This window comes from Festucalex cinctus, chromosome 4 (assembly GCF_051991245.1).
Source record: "Festucalex cinctus isolate MCC-2025b chromosome 4, RoL_Fcin_1.0, whole genome shotgun sequence".
In the NCBI taxonomy this organism is placed as follows: Eukaryota; Metazoa; Chordata; class Actinopteri; order Syngnathiformes; family Syngnathidae; genus Festucalex; species Festucalex cinctus.
In genome coordinates this window covers 24,906,060-24,932,337 of record NC_135414.1, presented here as the reverse complement: position 1 = coordinate 24,932,337, position 26,278 = coordinate 24,906,060, and the positions used below count along the sequence as shown (strand labels likewise).

General features: G+C 39.8%; 4 protein-coding genes across 4 annotated transcripts; 2 read left to right on the top strand and 2 right to left on the bottom strand.

Moving 5' to 3' along the window:
* The first annotated feature begins 4,752 nt into the window (after positions 1–4,752).
* styx (serine/threonine/tyrosine interacting protein) lies at positions 4,753–8,487 on the top strand. The gene is made up of 11 exons (XM_077519858.1): positions 4,753–4,993; positions 5,272–5,304; positions 5,898–5,951; positions 6,022–6,119; positions 6,188–6,248; positions 6,338–6,374; positions 6,464–6,503; positions 6,774–6,824; positions 7,387–7,459; positions 7,757–7,847; positions 7,952–8,487. Exons 1-11 carry the CDS (start codon positions 4,817–4,819, stop codon positions 8,023–8,025), a joined length of 789 nt encoding a protein of 262 aa, XP_077375984.1. The 5' UTR covers positions 4,753–4,816; the 3' UTR covers positions 8,026–8,487.
* A 342-nt stretch (positions 8,488–8,829) lies between these two features.
* On the bottom strand, positions 8,830–12,584 carry gnpnat1 (glucosamine-phosphate N-acetyltransferase 1). Its single transcript, XM_077518249.1, has 6 exons — positions 12,373–12,584; positions 10,966–11,133; positions 10,402–10,464; positions 10,112–10,239; positions 9,932–9,993; positions 8,830–9,646 (listed from the first exon to the last, which is right to left on the bottom strand). Exons 2-6 carry the CDS (start codon positions 11,117–11,119, stop codon positions 9,499–9,501), a joined length of 555 nt encoding a protein of 184 aa, XP_077374375.1. The 5' UTR covers positions 11,120–11,133; positions 12,373–12,584; the 3' UTR covers positions 8,830–9,498.
* Positions 12,585–13,468: 884 nt separating this feature from the next.
* LOC144017886 (E3 ubiquitin-protein ligase AMFR-like) lies at positions 13,469–21,690 on the bottom strand. The gene is made up of 14 exons (XM_077519856.1): positions 21,523–21,690; positions 20,785–21,096; positions 19,975–20,067; positions 19,734–19,898; positions 18,643–18,795; positions 18,520–18,560; positions 18,114–18,246; positions 17,896–18,029; positions 17,688–17,798; positions 16,803–16,999; positions 16,624–16,727; positions 16,338–16,478; positions 15,754–15,953; positions 13,469–14,985 (listed from the first exon to the last, which is right to left on the bottom strand). Exons 2-14 carry the CDS (start codon positions 21,037–21,039, stop codon positions 14,826–14,828), a joined length of 1,887 nt encoding a protein of 628 aa, XP_077375982.1. The 5' UTR covers positions 21,040–21,096; positions 21,523–21,690; the 3' UTR covers positions 13,469–14,825.
* LOC144017887 (leukotriene B4 receptor 1) lies at positions 21,676–24,336 on the top strand. The gene has a single exon (XM_077519857.1). It carries the CDS (start codon positions 23,099–23,101, stop codon positions 24,134–24,136), a length of 1,038 nt encoding a protein of 345 aa, XP_077375983.1. The 5' UTR covers positions 21,676–23,098; the 3' UTR covers positions 24,137–24,336.
* Positions 24,337–26,278: the final 1,942 nt, after the last annotated feature.

Here is a 26,278-nt window from a genome sequence, read left to right as displayed (position 1 = left end):
CAAACATGTATGACGCTCATGGTTGAATAATGCATCACGTCCCGTCTCTTCTGACGGCGCATATTCATGTGCATGAACAAGTCTGCACGTGGAAGTCTTGCAATGTCTGAAAGCACGGTTTCCGCAGACACTCCCCGTGTTAAATTTCCCACAATGCACCCCAACCTAGATTGCGTTAATGGCTTATTCATGCAAAAGGGGACCCCGGCACGGTTCCTGACACATTCCGAATGTGCGTTTAGCTTTTTGCCCCATTACAGGCGATATTAATCTGATGCTGTAGGGCTCATTTCCAAAGAGCCACTCGGTAATGAGAGATCAGAGGCAAGGTTTTATCATAGGCAATAAAACATGAGGATCGTGTGTGTCTGTTAATAAGACCTCCAGAGGATTAGAAAGGGGGGAAAGGCATGGGATGTTGAGCGCCAAATAAAATGTCTGCCTGGACACAAGTAGAGAGGTGAGACAAGGAGTGAATGAACAAAAATATATATTGCATTAAGGGTAAAATAAAAGCAGAAGAAGAAGAAGAATGTATTTATTTCTAAAGTTTAAACCAAGTGTTACATGAGCACAGAACTCCCAAAATGACGCCATTGCAGCCATCACTGGAAGCCCTGTTTTTCATCTCTTCCGGTAGATCAAAAATGGAGGTGGGGTTTGGCGTGTGGAGCAGCTGCACTTGATGGGAGCTGAGCCATCCCAATTTATTTAGATTGGCCTTGGCTTATGCACGCCTTGGGTCGCGTTCCCATGGGCAAGCCACACACATTCCTGGTAACACTGGACAATTCCAAAATGTGAGAGGCCTGCAATTGAAAATTGGAAAAGCATCGTGGACGTTTGCGTTCTCCTCAAGGTTAATGCCGATCATCATTAAATTCACAACCTCAATGAGCTTCCCGCACAGCTTTTACATCGCACGGAGGAATCTCCATGGAAACCAGATGAAAGGCTCCAACAAGAGTGACAATTCTCCACTCAATTATTGTATGTTGAATTGCTTGTTTTAAAACAGACAATTTGCGGGCATATTTAATTAAACATTCTTAAAATTCCGTAAGCGTTGCTAAATCCGGCACTAAGTTGATATATTGACTCGGTGTCTACTGTCTGGCTGGAGCTCATTACCCGAGTTCCTGATCAAATGCCAGGTTGTGAAAATTGAGTCATATAACACAGAATGTTGGCGAAAACGATTTGTTCAAAGTCAAAACTTTTTTTTTTCCCCCAGTAATTGAAACAATCCAAATGTAGATTATCATCTAGTCACGTTGTGTGGTCATTCATTGCTATGCAGACTTCAATGGGCTCAATCATATACGCCCCAGTAATAGTGAGAACTGACATTCTTTATTTGAATATAAAATACATATTGGAGAGAAAGTAACAGAATCACAACTCTATGTTAAGTGAAAACAAACACTTGAAAGAACAAACAGAAGTGCAACGCTTTAGAAAATAGAAATATAGTAAAGACAGAAAACAGCACCACTCTGTGTTAGCTATAAAACATATATTGTGATGGGAGGAACAAACATCAACTATTAAATTTATGCACACATTGTGAACTTACACAATGCACTTGTATAAAATTAATATTAGCGAAAAACACAGCACAAGCACACTAATTATTAATTAATTATTTAAAGTATTAATACATTTAAAAAAATAAAGTGACATCAAAATAAATGTTGCAAAGCCAGAAACTTATCATTACTCTCTATTAGGGGTGTTAAAAAAGTTTCAGATAAATAAATAATACATTTTCATCCAAATCTTATACTGTACAAGTTTACTGATTAGTATTTTCTAAATTTGAATTTAAAAAATTGCAACAATTGACTTGTAAATTTTGTATCGAGATTAATCAGTATCGAATCGAATCGTGACCTGTGAATCGTGATGCGAATCGAATCGTCAGGTACGAGGCAATTCACACCCCTACTCTCTATTAAGTATAAAGCAAACACTGGGGAAGCACCATAACTGATTACATACAAAAAAAAAAGAATGTATATAAATACAGTATTAAATTGTACGAGACATACAAAAAAAACGAAACCGTACAGGCTTTAAAATAGATTTATGATTATATGCAACTTCCCCAAACAGACTTGTTTCCAAATTATCGAGTTCAACTTTGCACTGCTACAAAATATTCACGGGAGTGTGTGTGTTTTGATTAAATGAGCGCATCTGCGGTGGTGCAAAGATGAACATGTTATATCACCTCCAGAAAAAGTTGCGGGTTTGATCTGGGTTTGAACTTAGCGGCCCACTGGGAGCTGACTGCAAGAAGCTCGAGTGATCTCCCCATGCCTGCGTTGGTTTTGGGCAGCGGCGTGGACGGATCAAACGCAGACTTTGCATTCCCAAAACGTCGCCAAACGGTCCCAAAAATAAGTCGAGAGTGATCATATGTTGGTTCACATATTGTTTGTTTACAAGGCAACTTGTGTCCCTGGTTGACATTTTGTTTGTGTTGTTTATAATGTTTGAAAGAGTTGCGCAAAAGTAAAACTGTAGAACACAGCATATGCAGTTTTTTTTTTTTTTTCTTTCTTTCTTTCTTTCTGGAAGGCATGTACCGCCAGTGGTCATTTCTTGGCATTTGGGCAGAACATTACATTGCATGTGCTACCATTAGTGTACAAATGAATGAACACTAGGGTAGACGGGCATGTGGTGATAGAAGAAGATGAAGAAGAAGAAGAAGAAGAGCAAGCTATAAGTCAATCAACGTTAGTCATGATTTCTTCCCTGAGTGTACTCTTCTGAAGAGAGCTGACACAAAAGTGGTCTGACGTTTAGTGGTCTGCATCTTTAACGAGACAGGATTTATGACGCGTCTCCTCACAAGCAGCCAGGGGACGGATGCCCTCCCCCAAAAAATAGTGGTAAACACAATTAAGGGCCCACGTGTCAGCGTGCCCGTATTTCATTCCTCTCATTAAAAATAAGCACCAGCCTCCTCAGATGTACCGTTTTACACATAATTTGATGTCATCAGCTTGATAGAATAAAATTACATTTTACTGTTTGTGTATGCTACCTGGAATTGTGTCTTTTTTTTAAATGTATTATTATTATTATTATTATTATTATTATTATATATTATATTACTACTCCCTTTAAGTTCAATCAAGCCTCAACTTCGTTCTTGGTTTTCAATAGACATTTAATGTCGTCTACATGTCTTGCACATGTTAAACAAGACACCAACAATGCCGTCAGAACTAAGAAAAAGAGTGTAAATAAGCTCAATTAGCAAGCACAATAAAGAGGCTTCACAATAAACAATTGAGAAATTAAATGACATGTATTTACCTCATTGGCCACATTCACTCAAAAGGAATAATAACTTAACAGAAAAGAACCTCTTCTGGGCAATCTCCTTCCTTGTTGTCCACCTGTGCGTCAATTAACTGCTCCCTTAGCAACATGATGGAACAAAAAGTCCATTCCCCTTTTCAATAAACTTTAAATTCAAATGAGATGATCTCAATATTATGACTTATTTAACATTTTTAAATAAAATAATGACTGTATTTATTGTTATTTTACTACCAAATCAAACCTATGAAATTAATCAATTAAATTAATGAGCGTTGCCTTTGACGGGCTGGCGACCAGACCAAAATGTACCAATTTTTTCGCCCAAAGTCAACTTGGATGGGCTCCAGCTCACTCGTGATCCTCGGGTCAGGTGATGGGCTGCACAAAATGGATGGATTTCTACTGTAGTATGTAAAGTGCTGCAAACAATTAACATCCAACGTTCCCCACAGACACCACCTGGCAGGCTGAATGTGATAGCCAGGGGGCTGGTGCGTGCTTCAAAGGCGGTCTCTTGCTTCTATCTAGTGAGTTTCAGAGGCTACTGCACACGAAATGCAAAACACAGTTCACAACTACATCAGTGACCTTGATGAAATTTCAGAGTCTAAACAATACTAAAGACCACAAAGAAGTAATTATAACCACCAGGAACATTGGATCCATAAGATGATGTTTATTTGTAATTATATGTATTTTATATTTAGTATAGAGATAAAATTTTAAAAATTAATACATGTTTATATAAATAGCATTAAAATTCAGACTAATCCACTTGAGGAGCTGGAGCCTATCGTAGCTGACTGAGAAGTTGGGTGCACCCTGAAATGGTACACCAGCCAATAAAATAAAAATAAAAAAAATGTGTACAGGAGTACTCCTGGACTATTCCAAAGTTGTAAGACCACACCCTTACTCGAATATAATAATAATAATAATAATAATAATAACTGACAGCCGATTAAACCAAATGAAAACCCGAATTGGATATATTTTCACCAAATAAGAGAACAGCTTCTAAGAACAATTTGCAAATAATCATAATTACCAAAACTACTTTTGTCCGACACTATATTATATATAAAAAAAATCATTAGAAATACTTTATTATTATAGTATAAAAACAGAATGGGTGTTCTTTCTTTTTTTTTTTTTTTATGTAGACAAAAGTCTTCCCTCTTTTTACCTTGATGAGCAGTCCATTTTACATGCAACTTCCTGTTTTACGTCATTAGCCATTTTCTAATCGGCTGTTGCCGCTGTGCATCTCATATATTTCCCCCAGATGTCGCTGTTGCCATTTTCTCTTTCTCTCTCTCTCTCTCTCTCTCTCTCTCTCTCTCTCTCTCTCTCTCTCTCTCTCTCTCTCTCTCTCTCTCTCTCTCTCTCTCTCTCTCTCTCTCCGGGCAATCCGATACTTTTGGCTTGGTCACGTGACGCCCGGACTGTCAGCGGGGGAACAGCATGGCGGACATGCATGTGGAGGCTGGCGACGAATTACATCGACTTTCCAGCTAACCCCTCCCGAGAGACGAGAACCAAATCGGGTCGCGTCGAGCCGGGTACGGCTAACGTGGCCGAACCCCTCAGCGGAATGGACGACGAGACGAAGCTCCAATTCCCGTCTCTGCCCGTCACCAAGGAGGAGCTCTTGGTGGGTTCTGGACGACTGGCTAACCTCAGCTAGCCGCCGCTAAATATAACCTAAATGCCCGGTTTGTGCATATGTGTAATTTTTGGGGTGAACAAGATCCCTTTTAATCGTGTTACGAGAGTCGAATGTTGCGTGAAGTCAACCGAAATTTTTATCAAATTAATCTTACGTTCACTCGTTAACAACAACTCGGCTAGCCTGTTAGCATTAGCCATGTCACATATTTGCATTGACAGCGGCACGTCACCGTTTTCATTTTAAATGTCGTGTTTTTGCAGGACTGGGCTTATCCAATGAGACGAGAAATGCAGGTATGTTCATCAATAATGACGTCGGCACTATACTGATTTACTGGGTTTCTAAGGAAGAGCCATTCACCATTCAATGCTATTTATTTGGCAGCAGCCAACGAGCAGTTTCTGAGTGAAAATACATGTACTAACTATATCCTGACTATATGACTCAAAGTGATTTAGCAAGTAGGTTTTAGGCCAGTCAAATCGCAGCCTTGGCGATTAGCAATACAAATTTTTATCACATCGCGATTATGTTGCAAATACAATTAATCATTCAGCCCGATTTGACCAGGACAGCAACGACCAATTGAAATTGAAAGATTTGCAACGTGAAGTTGCCACTTTGTGTCATTAACAAGTTACAACAGAGATACTAGAAGAGTCACAGAAAGGCAATTACGTTTTCAAAAGCTTGGAGAATGTCAAATAAAGGGCACCTGTAAAGTTTAGTGTGCATTTTAGGTCCATCTTGACAAATTTCACCAGAAAGTCAAATATCCTTTAACTCTGTGGCTAGCTTGTAATATGGATGGATGCACCATTAGGTACACTTGCACAATCCAGTATTCACAAAATGGTGCCTGTGTCGCTCTCATTTGTTTTGATAGGAAATATTACCCGGACTGTTTTTAGGTCCTTATTCTGCTGCCATGAAGAGCAAGGTAATTATTACACAGTGCCATAAATCAATAATTAAAAATGCATTTTTAATATGTTGTTTGCTGGTGTTAGCTGCAGGTTCTGGAGAGACAAGGCATCACACACGTCGTGTGTGTGCGCCAAGACATCGAAGCCAATTTTATCAAACCTAATTTCCCTCATACATTTAGGTAAGAACTGCAAATTTGTACTTTAGTGAGTTGTTGTCTCTGTCTGACTGGTTTTTTTTTTTTTGTAGATACCTTGTGTTAGATATTGCAGACAATCCAGTGGAAAATATCATAAGGTTTTTTCCCACGGTGAGTTTGAACACTATTCAAATCCTTATGCCAACGTTTTCACAACAAGACATTTGTTTTAATGCTCTGTGATTGCTTTTTGCCTACAGACTAAAGAATTCATTGATGATTGTTTAGCAACTGGAGGTGAGATCACATTATAAAGTCACCACACACTTTTAAAGATTGAGTTTGAGTTTTTTTAGATTGAGTTTGTTCTTTCCGTTGTTTTTTAGGAAAGGTATTGGTTCACGGTAATGCAGGGATCTCAAGAAGGTACTGCATTTATTTATTCTTCACCATTGCATTCATTTGTCACCTCATTTGATAGCATGGAGTTACCCACTATGTATTTTGTTTGTAATTTGACATGAATTACAATACAGCAGAATGTCTTGCCCCTAAATGGGAAAATTTTGCATTGAAATGTGACTAACTTCAGGCCGACCATTTAGAACCTTAATGAACAAAGTCACAAAACAGCCTTGTGAGCATAGATAATTAAAGCTGGAGCTATAAAAATGTCTGCTTGTTTTCCACTTTCAGTGCTGCCTTAGTGATTGCCTACCTAATGGAAACGTTTGGAATGAAATACAGGTGAGTCATTGTCCTCCATTTTATCTTTGACCCTCAAACCGCTTTTTCATTGCACACTTTTTAGCATTTGGAAATTCTTCTGAAGATGCTAGTGGACATATTGTAAGCTAGTGCAGGGTTACTGAGAGTTGTGGACATGTTTAGTGTTGATAGTTCCGATAAGACTTAGAATTTGTTGAGTCATGATCTAAAAGACGTCAAGTTTGGACAAGAAAGGGGTTAACATGGAGCCTCGTATAAAACACCTTAGTTGAAGTAAACAGGCCAAAACTGAATGGAATTTCTTTCAGTGTCACGGGTGGAATATTCCGTTTTCAAAAGCGATCACAAGTAATTTTTCATGTCTGCACATGCTTTGTCTTAATGTTGTCATTTACCCACCTCCAAAAAAAAAAAAAAAAAAAAAAAAAAAGAGGCATCTTCCAAACAGAACACGTGCAACTGGTCTGCGACAGAAAACTTGTGTTGCTGTTGCTATAATGGTGTAAACAATGTCACGTCTAACCACCTTGGCTACCGGCCATGCTGGTGACTCTTGTTCTAACCTGTGTATTTACTGTAGGGATGCATTCAGCCACATCCAGGAGAGGAGGTTCTGCATTAACCCCAACATGGGATTTGTGCATCAGCTTCAGGTGAGCTTCGCCCTATTAACAAGTGACCAGTTGGGCCTTTTCAATACATACAGGTACATCTCATTTACAATATTGAGGTCAGAGGAACAAATTGTGTACACACCCCTGTGGTGCAAATGCAGAGAGATGACATGCTTGTTCGACTATTTGCCGACCTGACTGAGAAGTCACAACTACTTCCATGTCTACAGCATGCTGCATTGCTTTTAATTGTCTGTATTTAGATCACAAAGAAAATATCCCATTTGTGGAGTCTCCCGTGATGAGCCTTTTTTTTTTTTTTTTTTTGCTTTGCAGGAATATGAAGCAATCTACCTCGCCAAACTGACCATTAAGATGATGTCGCCAGTGCAGCTGGACCGCTCCTTCTTGCAAGCGGGCATGCAAGGTACATACACACTCCCCACCCTCCCTCCTCTATCAATGAACGTGATTATCAAAATGGTGTTTGACGTTGGTCTAACTGAGCTGTCCTGACCTTTCTTGGAACAGGAAGCCGTAAGCGCACCCTGGAGGAAGACGACGACTTTGGCGCAATGCAGGTCACAGCAGCACAAAATGGATGAGCCTTGCTTACATTTAGCCACATGGCATGTTGCACTCTGTTTTGGTTTTTTTTTTTTGTTTGAGGGGGGCGGGGTTACATTTTTAATACGATTAAAAATGTAGACATTTGAACCTTTTTGTAAGTGGGAGGGATAGGAGACTACTCATGTCTGAGACATGGAGGTGATCTGTTGGGGATAAGTAAATTTGATAACTTTTTTGTTGTTGTTTGAGCTGTATGCACTGATGGGAAACTTTTTGCAGTTTTATAGTATTTAAAGCATTTTTGCATTTGCAGCGGGACAGTATTGCAATAATGCACTTTCAATACTTGAATTTGTGTAGATGAACTGAAGGTGGGGAAAGGGTAAGTGGCCAGGGCATCGCCCATCAGAGGATAGTTAATGCCTTTATTTTGGTGTCATAGGACGAACTACTAACAGGATTAATGTTGAAATTGTTGAATAAAAGTTTTGACTGAATCATTGGGAATTGTTTGTTCTTTTTATAAAAAAATAAAAAATAAAACTATCCTGAGGTGCACAGCACAGGTTGCAATAGTATCTGGAACATTGAAACGGTAAATGTAAGATTGTAGTAGTCTACGATATCAATTTTCTACAGCCTTCACCTTAAGCTCATTTGAGTCACAGCTGGGCTAATTGGAGCCTATCCGACCTAACTTCGGATGACAGATGGATGCACCAAAAATGAAGAACAGACGAAGCACAAATTTGAACCCTGAACTTGATCTATGAAGCAGATGTTGCTACCCTCTGATTTCAATCAGTCCCAAAGCCAAAAAAACCCCACAAGAAATCAGATAGGATTATTTTGTATTTTACTGCAGATTTATTTACTTTTGTACATATTTGGCAATAAATTGCATTAAATACATTCCCACTGCCCAACTAAGAAAAGTCACTTAAATAAGAATTTGCAGATCTCATTTGTGTATCCACACCAAAATCCACAAAATGTGATGCATTCCAAATATAAAATGTTAATGAATTTCGGACACATAATACAAACTTATTGTTGGCTTACTTATACCGATTTTAAATCCTGTAGGATTTACCATCACCAGATTGCAAGACATTTTTCATCACTGATTAGTTTTCTATGATTTTTTTCTTTGGTTGCAATTTATTGGTGAGTTATTGGATGCTCGAAGAACATAAGCTTTCACTTCGTGGCTGGCTTACTTCATTACAATTTTCTGTCACCACTGTCACAAAATAAGACATTTGCAGTAACTGATGATCCCTTCTTCAGAGCTCTGCTGCTGTGAGGTAGCCATGGTTACCAAAATTTAAATAAAATAAAAATAAAAAGGGGGGGGGGGGGGGTTCTTCGACATGTGTTTGTGTTTACTTCAGCTCTGAGGTTAGGACGGCCCAAAGTTTCTAAATGACGCACTCCAAACCACAATGTTCTCTTCGGCTGACGTCAGAGATTGACGTGAAAAGTTACGTTCCAGGTCCAAGAGTTCCTCAGTGGGAAAAGCGACACTGCATGTAAGTCTCTTCGGAAGCGCCGTAACCAAACTTTTGGTAGAAAGCCACATTTTTGGGTGCACATTCCAGTGTGATTTTATAGCAGTTGAGTTTTTTGCTGAGAAGCGTTAGTGTGGACATTAACCTATGGGAGACAAAAAGATGGACAAGCTGGAATTAAAAGAGGAAGCCAAACAAAGTCCTCGCCCCATAAACAAGCACTTTTAAGAGTCCAAACTGAAGGAGACTTAAAACGGCATGTGTCACTTGATATATTTGACAGACAACGGCAACTGTTTGAAGAAATACAATATGTAGTCAGTCAGCCAACAAAAAGTGGAATAATTTTCACTCTACATACACACAATTTTGTTTAAAAAGGTAACAGACTTTTGGGCGGAGATAACAAAAGCGTCTGAGTTGTACTCACAGTTTTCCCAGCTGTTTGCCTCTGCACAAGTCACTAACGACCACCTCCTCCACTCGGCCTCTCTGCAAACAAACCCCGCACAGATAGTTCTGACACAAGCGCAACAGTTCACTAGTATGCAGCACTAGCACGTCAGTCACCTCCTCATAGGCATTAGTATGAAGGAATACACAAACTCACCTTTGCACAAGAATGAATAAATTTGTGCTCCGTGATTAAGGTGGCCGTGGCAACAATTTGTCCAAGATTGGTGTCCTCCACCACCACCACATAGTAGTCCCCTGTTTTCTTCATGTGCTCAAATTTTTCTGAAAAATAAAAGAAAAACTGCCTTACTGTTTTTTTGTTTTGTTTTTAAATTGAGCTTACTATGAGGTAGGAGGAATTTAAATACTTTTTTCAATAACACTGTTACCCTTCCTAAGATATAATTAAGATCATTTTAATTATGTCAAGTAACTTTGACTTACTTATAAACTGGTCTGCAGTGACATCACCTGTCTCGGTTAATTGAGATAGAACCTTGAAGAACCCTGAAAGGCAAAAAATGGAAACAGGTTGGTTGTCAAGTTTACCCGTTTGACATTTATTAAACACGACACAAAAAGGAGAGAAAGACACTCAGTTCAGGGCTCGCGAGGAGAGAGGAGAGGAGAGGAACTGACTGATACAATTCACTCCTGCACTCTCTGAAGATTCCTCTCCTCACCCTCTCTAATTATTTGGTTTTCCACGCCCCTAGTAACATAGGTGTTCCAACCCTAAAAATGCAAATGCAGCTGCCATCTTGTGCAAGAAAAAAAATCTTAACAGTATATGTATGTATGGTCTATTGACAGCACTCCCAAAAACCACAAGATTGCATTAATGTACTACAGGGCTATGGTGTGATTAAATAAAGCGTTTTCCCTCACTTCTATGTAGTTCCTTGGAGCCTAGATGCCACAATATGGTGCAAAACTGAGGTTAGATTGTGTTGAACAAACATCAAGTTTATGCAACATTTTTGGAGAAGTTGTAAATGTGCCACTCACCCCTGTTGAAGTCGGCAGTGCAGAGGGGACGGAGCACCAGGCCTTCGCCCGGGTTCGAGGGGGAGATGAGGGGTGAGAAGGAGACACTGTTGTCGCTCCACTCTAACTCCTGTAGCAGTGAAGGATCGAACAGGGGAGTCTCATCCAGCAGCATTCCACAACCTCGGCCTGGGAAACCCAGAAGAATATAAATGAGCTCACGTGGGGAATTCACACCCATTCGATTGTGTTTGACAGAGAATTTACAGGAAAAAACAACACTGTGGCTTTCAACAAGGCAACAGTATGTTTGTTTTACTTTATGCAGAACCTTGACCTGTCAAACACAAATTCTCCGCCTGTTTAGGGTTCATACACCTTTACCGAGGTCAAATTCAAGCACTTTTACAAGCCTTTTTGTAGCAGCTAATGGTTGAATGTAAACAACTGTAGTTTTCTAATAGCCGTTACTTCATCCATTGCAGAGTAACCTCAAATTCCCAATAATGATCAATGGAAGGAATTCATTCAGTCCTCGCTCTCACAATAAAATAAAGGAGAAATAAAAAAAATTAGGGGAGATGATATTGCACGTTTGTTTGTGCTCTTACTTGGACTTGTAAAAATGCGTGTTAGCGTTAGATGAGGGAGTATTATGTCCCTGGAACAATTATTCCTACTTCCATTATCCCTCTTGGAAAATTGACAGTACACTGCTTAACAAGCTAGTGTGCTCGACAATAAACTATCATGAGTCATAAAATCCTATTTGTCTTCACAGGATCCGTGCCAGGTCCCAGAACAGGATACTGTACTAATTGTGATATGAGCCCATCCCACAAAAGGCTCATTCAACTCAACCAACACCAGGAAACCTTCACCCATTGAAATGAAGTTGTCATAGCAACATACACTTAATACTGCTGTCGTTCATTAGTTACATTACTGTTCCACATACTGCAACTACAAGTAGACATTAGTCACACGCCAACAAGAACAATATGATAAAATGCAAACAGCCCTACTATAAATCAAATCTACTATAAAAGAAAAAAAAATAAACTGATATTAGGTGCTACTGTACGTAATCTACACCTGTCAAACACATTCGATAAACCATGAACAATAAAATCCTCAGGAAGGATGGGCTTTATTTTTATTAGTTGCTTAAACGTCAAATGTGTTCAAAGTCCATTTTGTTTCCCTTTCCTATATACCCGTGTTTGTTCAATCAAAAAAATATATATTTTCAAATGTGACGTGTTGATGACGTTGGTAGCAAATGTTTAATAAGAAACCATGGAAGGAATTCTAGTTTGACGCTGAATAGTAGTTACAAAAAGCAAAACTGTCACTCCAGTTGACCATACTTATTTAATTTTAGACAATTTTATATGCTCCAGCTAGCCGGCTAGCTAAAGTACTTACCGGTAAACAGCAAGCAAGAACAGACGACAGAGTGGAAATTCGGAGCTGAATTAAGGTAGCTTCGCGGTTAAAGACTTCTACAAGTTCTCCAGCAAATCAAGCAACTCAATTCGCTTCCGAAATGAAACATATTTTTGAATGGCCTCGGCCACACCACCGCGGTGGGTGTTTCGCGTCTGACACACTGTGACGTGGCAAAGTTCCCGGTTGTAATGGGCGCGCCCCGATGACGTTACTCAAGGCGTTCAACAACTTTGGGTTTCTTTATGAAAAAAAGGTGTGCTTGTGCTTTCGATAGGAACACACCAGTCATTACAACGAAACCTTTCAGTACTTTAGTAAGCTGAATGACTCCGAAGTCACAGTGTAACACTGAAGCCTCATAGTAGCCTACCTAAAAACAAGATGTTACCTGGAAGAAGAAGGGGGAAAAAAAAGTAGCCTACCTAAAAGTCGGAAGGCACTAAAAGAATAGCTGGAGTAAATATTTGTATGATATAAAAACAAACAAGTCTTTCATGAATATAAATAAACACTGTTCCCATGTTGGAGTCTTCGTCCCTTTGAGATGGCTCCCTCTGGGAAATTTACAATTGTAAAGTATATATATACATATATATATATACATATATATATATATGTATATATATCCATCCATCCATCCATTTTCTATATATATATATATATATATATATATATATATATATATATATCCACGCATATAGGCTACGTCAGGGGTCTCAAAAGTTCGGTCCTCGAGAGCCCCTATCCAGCCTGTTTTCCCTGTTGCCGTCCTTCAGCACAGCTGAATGTAATGATCAGCTCAACAGCAAGCTTTGCAGAAGCCTGATAAGGACCCCGATCATGAATCAGGGGTGTTAGTGGAGAGAAACGTGGAAAACAGGCTGGATAGGGGCTCTCGAGGACCGAACTTGGAGACCCCTGGGCTACGTGATGTGACTTGACAAAATATCGTAATTGATAAGTGACGTAATTGTAAATTATATTCATTTAACAATGTGCTTTTTTCATGCTGTTGCGTGATTAAAAGTGTAGTAGCTAAATAAGGAAAGCTGTCAGTAAGATAATATAGTTATATAGCATAATGTTCAAACAAGAAATACATGCAGCGTTGCATACTTGGTGAGCTTCTCATGTTAAAGTACATTAAATTGTACATACTGTATGGTGTACTCTTCAGAATGACAACCATTCCCATTATTTTTGCTAAAAAGCTGCAGCCATTCTTTTTATTGAGTATGTATTCTGTATATTTTACATTACAAAAAAACAACAAAAAAACTAGATTATCATTTACACAAATGACCCATGAGAGAAACATCCTGATTTGTAGGCACATTTACACCGGTAACGTTCAGTCCAAAAACTGTCTCTCCTCTATAAACTCCGAAAATTGTTAGAAATTAAGTTTCAAATGAGTGAAAATAAAAACGAAATGCTTCCTATTTTCACCTATCCAAAATCACACCCCAAACATCCCCCTCCAAATAGTGAGGAAATAGTATCCATGTCAGCATTTAGGACAGGCATGGTAAAACTTGTGCATCCACCTTGTTGCACTATACCTCCACATTAACAAATGCTAGTGATTAATGATTACGTTGCTTGCTGGTAGGATTCTCCCTCCCCTTTTTCTATAGACAAAGGTAAAAGGCTTCCATATAACTTTTTCATATTCAAAAAACAACAACACCATAACAGACATGGGAAGCCAATACTCGTTGGAAAATAAATTATCAACAGAGAGTAGTTTAAGGAAGGAAACCCAATGCGCCTATACAAAACATAACACTTCCCGTTTGTAGCTTACAAGAGAAGAATATTAGAAACCAAAATAATGTACACACTATATACTCCCCTTGCTGGTTCAATAACGGCTGTAAATGATACACTGCTGTCACGTCAAGACGTGTGCAGCATTAAAAACATTCATGTCCTGACTGAAAAATACTAAAGTGACATTCTCTTACACAAGAGTAAGACGCGAACAAAAGATGTTTTGATTACGCTGACTGCAGTTCACAGTTGAAAGCCATAAAATTACACACCAATATCACGTTTGTTTTTTCTCCCAAAAGAAAACAAGAATCCTAAAAGGAAAAAACAAGAAACCAAACCGCTCTTCAAAGACTTGGATTCACTGAATGCAACGCATGCTCTTATACTTTCTCAGCCGGCAACTACATTGTAGCTTCCTGCCTGCTCAAGCTGCTGCTTACAACGTGTGGCACGTACACAAAGAGCATTGGCATACACAACGCTCCCAGTAGTTTAGCTGCAATTGGTGATGCCGAGGCCTGTCTCGATAGTCCGGCCTTAGGAATACGTGACGGCGGCCGGGGACTGTACTGTACATCATGAGGGGGAGGAGTTAAAAACACTGTCATCAGGTCATGCCTTTATGCTGGATGCTGAAGTTTGAAGCTGGATTTTCAGGGCTCGGCATCCTGATGCATGCGTGTCTCGGCGGCTGACGCCGGGGATCGACGCCTCAGTGTTGTTGACTCTGCAACTAAGAAAGACTCTTCCTCCACATCCTCAAAGCCGGGAACATCTTCATCCCGCTCCTCTGGACTCTTGATCAGGTATCTCCTGCAAGTAATGCAACCATGGAATGAATGTGTGAATGGATGGCTGTCAGGGTTACCTGTTTGACATCTATTAAACACGACACAAAAAGGAGAGAAGACACTCAGTTCAGGGCTCGCGAGGAGAGAGGAGAGGAACTGACTGATACAATTCACTCCTGCACTCGCTGAAGATTCCTCTCCTCACGCTCTCTATTTATTTGGTTTTCCACGCCCCAGGTTACATGGGTGTTTCAACCCTAAAAATGAAAATGCAAGTGTTAGTGTACTTGTTTGTCTATGTGTTGTGCATGTGAGTGGAAGATTGCTGAGTACGTGTGGTCAAGTTTGCAATCATTTAACAGAAAACAGGCGACCTCAGCAGACTGGCTCGATCCATTCTGCTGCGTTAGATGTTGTGGTGCTTCAGCTTTTGAAGTTAAGTTATCTTTGAATATCCAGGCTATGTGAATGTTGAGTGGGAACAGAGCAACGCAGTCTTCATTGCAAGCAGAAGCAATTCTTCTTTGCAAGCAAAGCAGTCTTTATTGCAAGCAGAAGCAGTTCTTCATGGTAGCAAATAAATGGCTAGATTATGTGAATGTGAGTGCAAAGCAAAGCAGTCTTCATTGCAAGCAGAAGCAGTTCTTCATTGCAGTAAATGTATGTACTTATTATTATTCTTACAATGGCCACAAAGGCCAAAGAAGATGACATAAAGCACTTTTTACTAGGCAAGGCATAAAGGATGAAAACCCACTTCCATCAGTGCTTAGTCTTGGTGCGACTGTACCTGCGCGCCTGCTGCATCAGCTCCTCTTTCCGCTGCCTTAACATTGTCTGCCTCTCCTCAGCCGACTTGGAGAAGCGACCACCTCGGGCTTCCGTGTTCTCGGGCTCGCTGGGACCCTCGTCAGCGGCGGCGGCGGCTCCGCTGGGCCCCGCCTGCTCGTCGAGTGCAGGACTCACCTGCAACGCTCCGCGCTCAACGGCCTGCAAACACATTGGCACTTTTCACGCTCGACTTCAAGTCAAAAGATGGCCTGCAGGCTACATATATTCTTGAATTTGGCCAATTTATTTTATGAAGTAGGGCTGAATCAAAAAATTTCAGGAAAAGATTGACGATTGCGGTGAAAAAGGTCAATAATATAAGCAAGTAACAGAAGATATTGTCGTAGAAAGTTTAAAAATTAAAAAAGGTTGAAAGAAGAGAAAGTAGTCAGTCGTCATTAAGCACAATTTACGTTTAAAAGAGAGTAGCATGGAAACAAACACTTATTGACTCCTACTCCTTGGGTTGTGTATTTCTGGGAAAGCAGAAATAACAGAAATGGCATGCGAGTGCTAAGTGAGCATACTTCAAATTTGCCACACCTGTGCGGGTGGAGGGAAAGGAACCTGGATGCGTCCCTCCAGGATGTTGTCAGTGGTGACTTCCACAGAGCGGGTTAGCTGAAGGTCTTGCATAACCAGGTAGGAGGGCACCTGAGGGAACATCTCCTGGATCTGATGGGCCTGGTGACACACAGGTACAAAAGGAATCCCAATCACAGGGCTGCTTAGTATGAAGTTCTCTGACTGGGGAAGCAAATTAAATTCCACACCCCCATCCTCACATAATGGAATAATAGCCTTAACACAAAAAAAATAAAAAACTTACCATGGCTGTCAACTGAGAGTTGTTAGCCTGAGCAATCCCTAAGATGTTGGTGGTGTGCATCACTTCTACTGAGAAACTGGGCAACCAGCTGGCAATACGTGAGCCTGTGACAGAATGCCCAATTAAAGTGTCCAGCTAGCACACTATGTGAAACTGCATGCTTGTACGTGGAGGCAGACCATCGAAGTGGAAGAAGTGATTGTGCTGATTGATGTGCGGTCTCGGATCTGCAGCGGCTCCGGCGGGACCGGCGTTGTCCTCCATGCGGGCGCCCTGCTGCTGGCCTCCCGCCTGCTCGCCTTCCCCGTTGATGTTGAGGGACGTGCGGCAAGTGGGGCACGAGGTGTCCTGCTCCAGCCAAGAGCGCAAGCAAGAGCTGGAATTTAAAACAAAAGAAAAAAAAAAAGAACACACACACAAACTCAGATCAGGCCTTTTGTCCATCGGAAGAATGCATTTTAAGTCACAGAAAACACACTTTTGGAGGACTGTCAGGTCTGGATCTACGGAAGCGTATTGCATTCAGTTTTTTTTGGGGGGACGCCTCTGTTTTTTTCAAGTAATTTTTTTCTGTTTTTCTGATTTTTTTTTTTCTGTTTTATTGAATTTTTTTTTTTAAATCCGAAGACAGAAAAAATAAATAAATAAATAAATAAATACATTACTCTGAAAAACTGAAGTTGGTGCTGTTATTTGGAATATTTTTTTTTCTTTTTTTTGGAATATTTTTGTCCTGTTTTTTTTTTTTATAATGTTTTTCCCCCTGTTTTTCGGAGTAATCCCCCCCCCCCCCCCCCCCTGTTTTTCGGAGTAATATTTTTTGTTTTGTTTTTCGGAATATATTTTTTTATTTATTTTTTAATGACAGAACAAAATATTCAGTAAAGCAGGAAAAAATATTCAGAAAAACAGAAAAAAATACTAAATAAAAAAACAAAGCTCCCAAAAAGATTAGTCAGAAAAACAGGAGATTTTTTTTTGTCAAGTGAATACACGCTTCCGTATGGATCAACTGTAGGAACATTTATAAAAAAAAAAAAAAAAAAAAAAAAAAAAAATCTCACTTGTGGAAGAGATGACCACAGGGAAGCTTGCGTGCTGTCACCATAGCATCCCAGCAAATGGCACAATCGTCATCATTCGCTGCCAGTTCCTCGGCAGTGGCAACTGCAAATCTGTATCAGCGTGTGCAAAAATGATAAGCAGCAAAAAACAAAAACAAAAAACAAAACAAAAAAAAAGATACTTTTATCAATATTGATTCATTTTCACCTGGCCTCCATGTTGTTGATGACGCGAAGGTAGTTCTTATGTCTGCGGATGCGTCGTTGCACCTCGTGGAAGAGATATCGCAGCTGCATAAAGATGACCAAGCTTGCCATGGACAGCCAGATGTTACCAAAAAGCTGACGAGACAAATATGAAAGAAAAGGTACAACATTACAGGAGGACGAGGTCAAAGCGGGCGCGCCTCATTTATTTCCACTCACCAGCATATGAATATGATGCATGAGATCTAGAAAGAGCATTGCCAACTCCATGATGAAGTCTGTGTAATAGACATAGGTTCCTTTACTCTCCCATGTTCCTGGGTGGTTCAGGTCCCACAGGTGGATGGAGTAACTATAAAAGAACAAAGAGACGAACATTACTAAGTGTCGGCCTCAATACTTGGAAAAAGTGCCTCTGTGTGACTGCTTTTGACTGTAGGAATTTTCTACTTATGTATATGTAACTCTGTGGCACAAAAATTATGAGACTGAGAGGAAAACAACTCGTCTTGCTTTGATTAACCTCCGCTAACCCCAATCTAAATCTGCAGAGGCAACACCATCGCATGCTGAACTGGTGCGCGCACGCGCATTGCTGTCTTAAGGAGGCTTTAAAATGACTTACCGCATGATGACGTGTCCTGTGCGAACAGTCACCATCAGACACTGAAGGCAAAAAGTAGACAGATGAACATATCAGTCTGCTTCAAACAAGCAAAAGGAATAGATATATATCAAAAATATTTACCTCTGCGGCCATGAAAGAAAGGGTGTGCATTCCATGGGATGCCCCCAGCAGACCACAGACCACTGCCAGACCACAGCAGTCCAGCAGCAGGGAGACCAGTAGACAAATGACTCGCACGTGGCTGTTCATGGGAGTGGAGGGCGAGAAGGACAGCTGCAACAACAAATAATAATAATTAGGGATGTAACGATATCCAAATGTCACGATACGATATTCTCACAATATGAAGCTCACAATACGATAATATCACAATATTGTGGGGAGATTGGTGATATTTAAAAAAGGTCACAATGTTGTTAAAAAAAAAAAAAAAAAAAAATTAAAAAAAAAACAGCTCATACTAAAAAAAAAAAAAAAAGCACAATCTTTTAGACAAAGATCTATCTAAAAAAAAAAAAAAAAAAGACATACAGAGGTTCCTGTAAAGCCTGAGATGGACCCCTTTCAGTACTATAAATAGCATTAGAATGTCACAGCCTGTTAGGTCCCTGATACATTTTCCCTTGCTACAGTGTAACACACTCCTGTATCATGTGGTGGAAAACAAAGTATCATATGCTGCTTGTGGAGTCGCGCTCAGTTTGAGATGTCCTAGAAAACAGAGAAACCACCAAATTTTCTTAAGAGCTCATAAAATTTGGACTTTCCGAAACTTTGGGGAAAGAAATGCCTTAAAATGTCACTTGTGATCTTATTTTATATTATTTTACATTGAACTAGTTTAATATTTTATGTGGGTGTGATATTTATCCTAAAATAAGATGTGAAGTGCGTCAGTGATATCTGATATGAAACGGTTGTATAAATTGAGTCTTATTAATTCTGATGCATTCATAGGCAAGTTAATTTCCACTTGTATTTGTATGATGGTAAATAATATTAAAGTGTTCCACTAAACATTGTCTGAACAGTTAAAAAGGTTCAAATGCATGTATTTATCAGTTTGTCAATATTTTTGACCCACATATTTGTTCATTTGACTTTTTACAGTACCCTTGGTTTATTTTTTAGCACAAGTTGGTTTTGTCTTCCGGTTTCTGTGGTACGACTAAGTATGCAAAAAAGAAAGCGTGTGCTCAATAAAAACTTACATATTCAAATCGGTCCTTGCAGAGCTGCACCATGAGGTGAAGAAAGACCAGTGCAGAGAACCACAGACACCACATGACCACCTCCTCCACTGTCTGTACGTTCAGCACGCCAAAAATGAATATAAACTTGTAGAAGATGAAGTTCCAGAACTTGTCTTTTAGGTGCTGGGGGAAGTTCAAGTTAAGAGATAATTAGAAACAACGCTCACGTTTGCTCATGGCATTCAAATGTTCAACTCACCTGTTTCTCACTGACCCTGAGAGGGCCAAACACCACATATTGGATCATTTTTGCTATTAACATTAACGAGCAACAGAATGTGTTCACGAGCACCTACAAAGAGAAGAGGAAAAGCAGGCACATTATCTTTGAAAGCTACTCTTAACGGGTATATCACAGGCGTTCTATTAAAGGCTTGTGGGCCATATCAGGCCCTCCGCAACATTGTATAAAGCTTGACAAATTTTACATTGTTTTCGGCTACAAAATGGCATAAAAACAATAACCAAATACAGGAGACATTTCATAATATGATGGGGTAATGATAAAGGTTCCCACACAGCACAAAGTATTTGGTAAGAGACAAAAAGTGGAACTGGCTCTAACCACAAGTCTAGCCATGATAGCAGACTGATGGTGATCTTTGTGTTGAATCAAACAATTGTGTTTACTCTGGAAACCAGTTATCAACATTTTAGCCCGTGTTATAAACCAAATCAGAAACAAAACCATAATGTATGTCATTTGCACTGTTACTGTGAAATAATGTCCTGTTTTAAAAAAATGGGTGGAAATTAAAACATTTATCTGATTTACCACAACCATCAACAGATTTGTCTATTAATAAAATAAGTGGCAGCCCTATATACAAATTAAAAGTACCAAAGTTGTTTTGACAGCTATTATTACACTGCTTTTACTGATGTCTTGGTGTTTTACCGTGGTATCATTTCAGTACCAGCAATCATAAGTACAACGTGACCCACAATGAAAACAATTTGATGTCTCCGGATCATACCATCGTTTTTACACACACAAAAAAAAACTCACCCATACAAAGAGGCTGTCTGTCACCAGATACCACAAGACAGTGGTCGCCAACTCTGTGTTACTAATATCATTATTCAAGTCTTCAAGATCCACATCCGTGGGCGTTGGGGACTCATCCGCTTCCAAAGACCCAAAGCCGGGATCGGTCACAGTGGTGTAGGCGCTGAAGATGCTGCCCGCCAGCAGAACCACCGTCAACGCCGTGTAGGTCTGCAGACTGGGCCAAGGGAACCTCTCCAGAAAGAGCAGAGGCATTTCTGCTCCAAGCGTTCTCTCCACTCGTTAAAAATGTGGTTTGTCCCCGTTCGAGACCTTTAAAGAGAACAAGAAGTTCGTTAACTAAGGGTAGTCACATGCAGGAGTTATGCTAAATTCACGGCAATGAGTAGCTAAATTGACGAAAGGCTCATTCTGATGACCTACGTATTGTGCAAAGAATGTTGAGAATGACGTTAAACAGGTGAGACGTTTACCTGTTAGCACGACGACAGCCTGACATTTGTGCATCAATCCCTCAAATTCCCTCCGCCTTAAAATATATTTAGCTCATTTATTTACATTTCCTTAAAACAAAACAAGTGAGTTTCCAAACTCCAAGCTAAACGATATTGAATTCGAGCTATTCGCATGGCTAACGTCATGCTAACACTAGCTTCAAAGTTAGCTAACATTAGCTACTTTGCTAATCCTTCTACGCTTCAAAATGAGGCATAGAACACGTACAAAACTTTCACTTACAGTTCCCCGGAATCTCACATACAATATCCAACCTCCGCGTTGTATCGTACGCTGCTTAGGAGTACTGCATTAAAAACAACGTAATTGTCAACATCGTCATGTTTGTTTCACCGAGCTGCAGCCAAGCTGGGGGGGAGGCTCCTGTCTCGTGCGTGCGCCTTGTCACTACGTCATCATAAGAGATCGACGTCCCCTATGCTGTCGGCCACTAAACATATCTATGGAATGAGTACATTTTCGTGTCTGTGAAATATTAATACAATTTACGAAGGCTTAGAATTCGTATATGAGCTGTTTGACTTGTATTGGTTCCCTTATTAACATACTAATTTTACTTTTACTTTTTCTATTTCCTTGTAGCCGTGTACAGCAGAGCTATTTATAAAGATGATTGAGGGAAGAAATCTCAATAACGAGTGAATCATTTTAATATTAAAAAAAAAAAGTTTGTTTATACTAAATTTGAAAAAAATTCAGTATAAGTGGATTCAACACATACAACAGGTCATAATTACCCATAGAAATGCAGTGAAATGCAGCTCTTATACATATCGAACCATTGTATGCATAATAATGTGTCATTTTATTAGCAATATTAGTGATCGCAAGCAGGGATGCTCAATACCACAGGGATGTTCAATACCACTTTTTTTTTCAGACCGATACCAGTACGAGTACTCAACATTTGAGTAGTAACCGATACCAAATACCAATACCACCAGTACATAATCAAAAATTTAAAAAATGACAGATAATTTTAAAGAAATATATCTTAAAATAGCATTTTTCCATAAAGAGACAGTATGTAGAAGTTGGTGCCCCAGGCACTGATACACTATTCACTGTTTATTGAACAGGTCAAACAGTCAAACAAAAATACAAAACGAGAAAACTTGAAGGACCTACCATAGGCCAAAAGTCACACACAGATGCTTACAGCAGACTAAAAGGCCAAATTAATAGAATGCAACGTTTGAAGCGTGTGCATTTTGAAGCACGCACACTACGGTGCCGCAGAGAGTCCACACTTTGCAAGCCTACCACCAATTACTACATCAACAAAGTTATTTTCCTTCTGATATCCTTAGCAGAAAAATTGTGGTGAAACATGTTCGCCTCCTCTAAGGCGGGGTGCGACCTGTGTAACATAATTAGCGATTACTAGACCTACAATTATAGTTTAAAAATGTACGTTGATATAAAACATTTTTTTTTTTTGCATAATATGGAAATTAATGGGGTTTTAAAATAAACATTGAAAAATAAAAAATTCTACAGAATTTTCTTTTCTTCTAATTTGTAGTTACGGATTACATGTTGTAAAATCCATACAATCTTTCACATGCATTTTCCGATCAGTTAAAGACCTGTTGAGTTGACAAGCATGAATGCATATTCCACACCAAATGTTGATCTTATGGTGAAAGAATGAGTCACCCGTCACAGGAAATTGCCTACTTTTTCATGCAAAAAAAGAGGAAGTGAGGCCTTGCTGTTGCTGCACTTTGTTTTTGTTTTTCATGCAGACACCACTGTCAGCACCTCACATTCAAGCGAGCTCTCTCCTCCGGATGAGATGGCCAGCGAGGAATTTGGCAGCGGAATGGTGGCGGTCTGCGTGATCCTAGGCCTGTCTTTTCTGGTCGGGACCCCCGGCAACCTGCTGGTGATCTGGACCATCCTTCGCCACGTCAAGCACCGCTCGCACACGGTGATGCTGATCCTGCACCTGGCGGCCGCCGATTTACTGGTGCTCATCACCCTGCCCTTGTGGATCTACTCGTTGGTCCACTCGTGGGTGTTCGGAGAGGTCTCCTGTAAAGTCATGGGCTTCTTGATCAACGCCTGTATGTACGGAAGCGTTTTCCTCATCACCCTCATGAGCGTGGAGCGTTTTTTGGCCGTGCGCTATCCCTTCGCCTCGGCTGAATGGAAGAGGCAAAAGGCCTTCAGCAAAGTGTTGCTGTTTCTGTGGACTGCGGCCTTCTTGTTCAGTGTGCCTGCCCTCCTCACACGATTTCTTGATAAGGAGTCGGGAGAGGAGCACTGTTTGTACAACAAGTACACTTCCGACACTCAGGAACTGGTGTGTGTGCTGCTGGAGACTCTCGTGGGCTACGTACTGCCATTCTCCATCCTGGTGTTGTGCTATGGCTGCCTGTGCAGCCGCATTACTCAAATGACCTTCAAGTCCAAGCGCAAGTCGACGGTGCTGATCGCCAGTGTGGTGGTGGTGTTCGCCATTTGCTGGACGCCTTACCACATCGGAAACGTTCTCTCGCTGGCCATCCTGGCCACGCAGACGTCGTTCCCGCATGTCGAAGCTCATTTGGAGGACGTGCGCAACAATATGGCCTACATCAGCGGCGCTATGGTCTTCATCAGCAGCTCCATCAACCCTGTTCTCTACATGTTTGCCGCCCGTTCCTTTCGCAGCTCTTTGCGAGACACGGGTATCGGGAAGCTCTTCCGGCACATATCCAGCACTTCTCCAGGTGAGGGCAATAGGGAGTTCTCCTTTGTGTCCAAGAGACAAAACAATCAGACCAGCAGCTCTCAGTGTAACTCTGAGCCTAAGGAGCCAAGTGACATTTGTGAAAACAACCATTCCTAGCAATGTGAGCCAAAAAAAAAAAAAGGTATATGTATCTGCATGTATATACAGTATCTATCCTTGTTTTTAGTTTATTGTATCTGAAATGTAACTATTTACATGTACATTTATTAGCATGGAAATTCAATAAAATACATCAACCTTCAAATATTGTGTTTCTCACCACAATCACAATAATAAATATTTACAAATAAAATGAATCATCCTTTGACTCAAAAAAATTAATCAGCGTTATTTTAGTATAGTATATACATTTTTGTTTTTTTAATTGCATTATAGAAAATAAAAAACTTTATCACAATATTCACATTTTCTGAGACAGTCTTGTAAATTAAAAAAAAACTAAAATGAGTTGATGAGTTAATGAGTTGAAGTTAATTTCCAAACCAATATCTAAAATTTAAAAACATTCTAAATTTAGTGTGCCAAACGGATACAGTTGCATTCACTGCCTTTGACAAGTATACTTGTCAATTGTATTTTTTAGAGCGGTGCTAAATGGGGGCGAATCTGAGCATGCTCCACTGTAAATATCAAACTTGGAAACAACTTTACTGATGCCCAACCACCGGTAGATGACATCATTGCCCCATTTTATAGGAAATAAACACAGTTTCAGAGTCCATGGGAGAAATGGCTGTTTTTTGGCAAACCTACATTTTTCTGCTGTCAATTATAAAAGAACGGGACGGGACAAAAAGTAGGGAGTCTATTCTGTTATTTGGTAGATTCGGTTTATATATAATTATTGAATGGAATATCACGTGCGTATTGGAAATGTAAAAATTTTCTATAATGACTGGCAGTGAATGAGTTAAAGGAGGAGTCAGCACAAGTGGCTAACACATCAACTTCACATTTCTCACATTTGGGGGTAAAATATGGACTTTGGTCATCTCTGTGGGATGTGCATGTTCTCCCATCTTCCAACATACTAAAAACATGTATATCATGTTAATCGAATACACTAATCTGTCCTAAGCGTGAAGGGAAGTGTGAACGATTGTTTGGCTATATAATGCCCTGCAAGTGGTGGCCAGTGGAGGGTGTACCCCAGAAATATAAAATGTTTTTGTAAGCTACGACTTCTTGAATCTCAGAGCAGACTGTCAGACTCAGGCCCCTTTACTTCCTCTACATGACAAGATTGCAAAATGAAAAGCTGCATGTTCCCTTTGTTGTTACACAAAATGCGGAATTAATGTGTGAGTGTGTATCTGGTTTTAAAATGTTTAGAAGTTTTACAGCGCTCATACCATTGCGTAAACAGTATTCTATCAAACAAGCCAGTTAATAAAAACTCTTTATCACTAGTTACCTGACCAGTAGATGGCAGTGTTAGGACTACATTTCTTTTATTTATTACGTTCTGTGCCATACATGATAATGATGTAGTTTGCGTCGACGTGGTGTCACAGGTCAACTGCTCGGACTGGTTCATCTAGGACAACAAAAAAAAAAAAAAAAGTGGCGTTTGATAAATTAAGAGTAACACTCAAAGAGATGGGTGTGTCAGAGTTAACAAAACATGGAATGTGAGGATGTTGGCAAGGCCAATGAGAACTTTTGTGCTAAATGAACATTGTAAAATGTTATACCAATAGATGGATACACTCGATTACTGCACTTTTTAGTGGTATCGTACACTAATATTCAATAAACTGCCATGCACAATTTATTATTGTTATTAAATTTAAAAAAAAACACACACACAGATATAAAGGTGTAGGAAAACTACACCGCATGGGCCTTTTATGAATCAAATAAAACCGCTGAGGAAATGCTATAAAATCCACCACACATTTAACCCTCAAATACGATATGCCCCTGAAAAACTGTTTATAATTAAAACCAATATGGAAAGAAAAGGAAAAACACCCACCATAACATGACAAATGTCTTTGTTTTGAAAGTGTGCCTCAAGCTTATCAATATCTATTTAATATAAATTTACACATCCAGTACTTTTGTAAACTTCATAGACGTTCAATTTAATTATAAAAGATGAATTTTCAGTGACAGCCGCTGTTTTTCTTGTGTGTGTTTCTTACTCACTGTATCTTCAACATTCCACGGGAATAGGAGGCTTTTGGTTCACATTCACAGCCTCATTTTGTCATGCTACTTCCTGGTTCAACGCCA

What these genes read in the sequence shown, in the direction of transcription:
- styx (XM_077519858.1), top strand. Translation starts at nt 4,817, where the DNA reads ATGTGGAGGCTGGCGACGAATTACATCGACTTTCCAGCTAACCCCTCC. An exon ending in CAATGAGACGAGAAATGCAG is followed by an intron (nt 5,305 to 5,897) that starts GTATGTTCATCA and finishes TTGTTTTGATAG; the next exon opens with GAAATATTACCCGGACTGTT. An exon ending in AATGCAGGGATCTCAAGAAG is followed by an intron (nt 6,504 to 6,773) that starts GTACTGCATTTA and finishes TTCCACTTTCAG; the next exon opens with TGCTGCCTTAGTGATTGCCT.
- gnpnat1 (XM_077518249.1), bottom strand. Translation starts at nt 11,119, where the DNA reads ATGCTGCTGGATGAGACTCCCCTGTTCGATCCTTCACTGCTACAGGAG. An exon ending in CACTGCCGACTTCAACAGGG is followed by an intron (nt 10,465 to 10,965) that starts GTGAGTGGCACA and finishes TTTGCCTTTCAG; the next exon opens with GGTTCTTCAAGGTTCTATCT. An exon ending in GGCAAACAGCTGGGAAAACT is followed by an intron (nt 9,647 to 9,931) that starts GTGAGTACAACT and finishes TGTCTCCCATAG; the next exon opens with GTTAATGTCCACACTAACGC.
- LOC144017886 (XM_077519856.1), bottom strand. Translation starts at nt 21,039, where the DNA reads ATGCCTCTGCTCTTTCTGGAGAGGTTCCCTTGGCCCAGTCTGCAGACC. An exon ending in ATCAACAACATGGAGGCCAG is followed by an intron (nt 17,799 to 17,895) that starts GTGAAAATGAAT and finishes ACGCTGATACAG; the next exon opens with ATTTGCAGTTGCCACTGCCG. An exon ending in ACTCTCAGTTGACAGCCATG is followed by an intron (nt 16,479 to 16,623) that starts GTAAGTTTTTTA and finishes GTGTGTCACCAG; the next exon opens with GCCCATCAGATCCAGGAGAT.
- LOC144017887 (XM_077519857.1), top strand. Translation starts at nt 23,099, where the DNA reads ATGGCCAGCGAGGAATTTGGCAGCGGAATGGTGGCGGTCTGCGTGATC.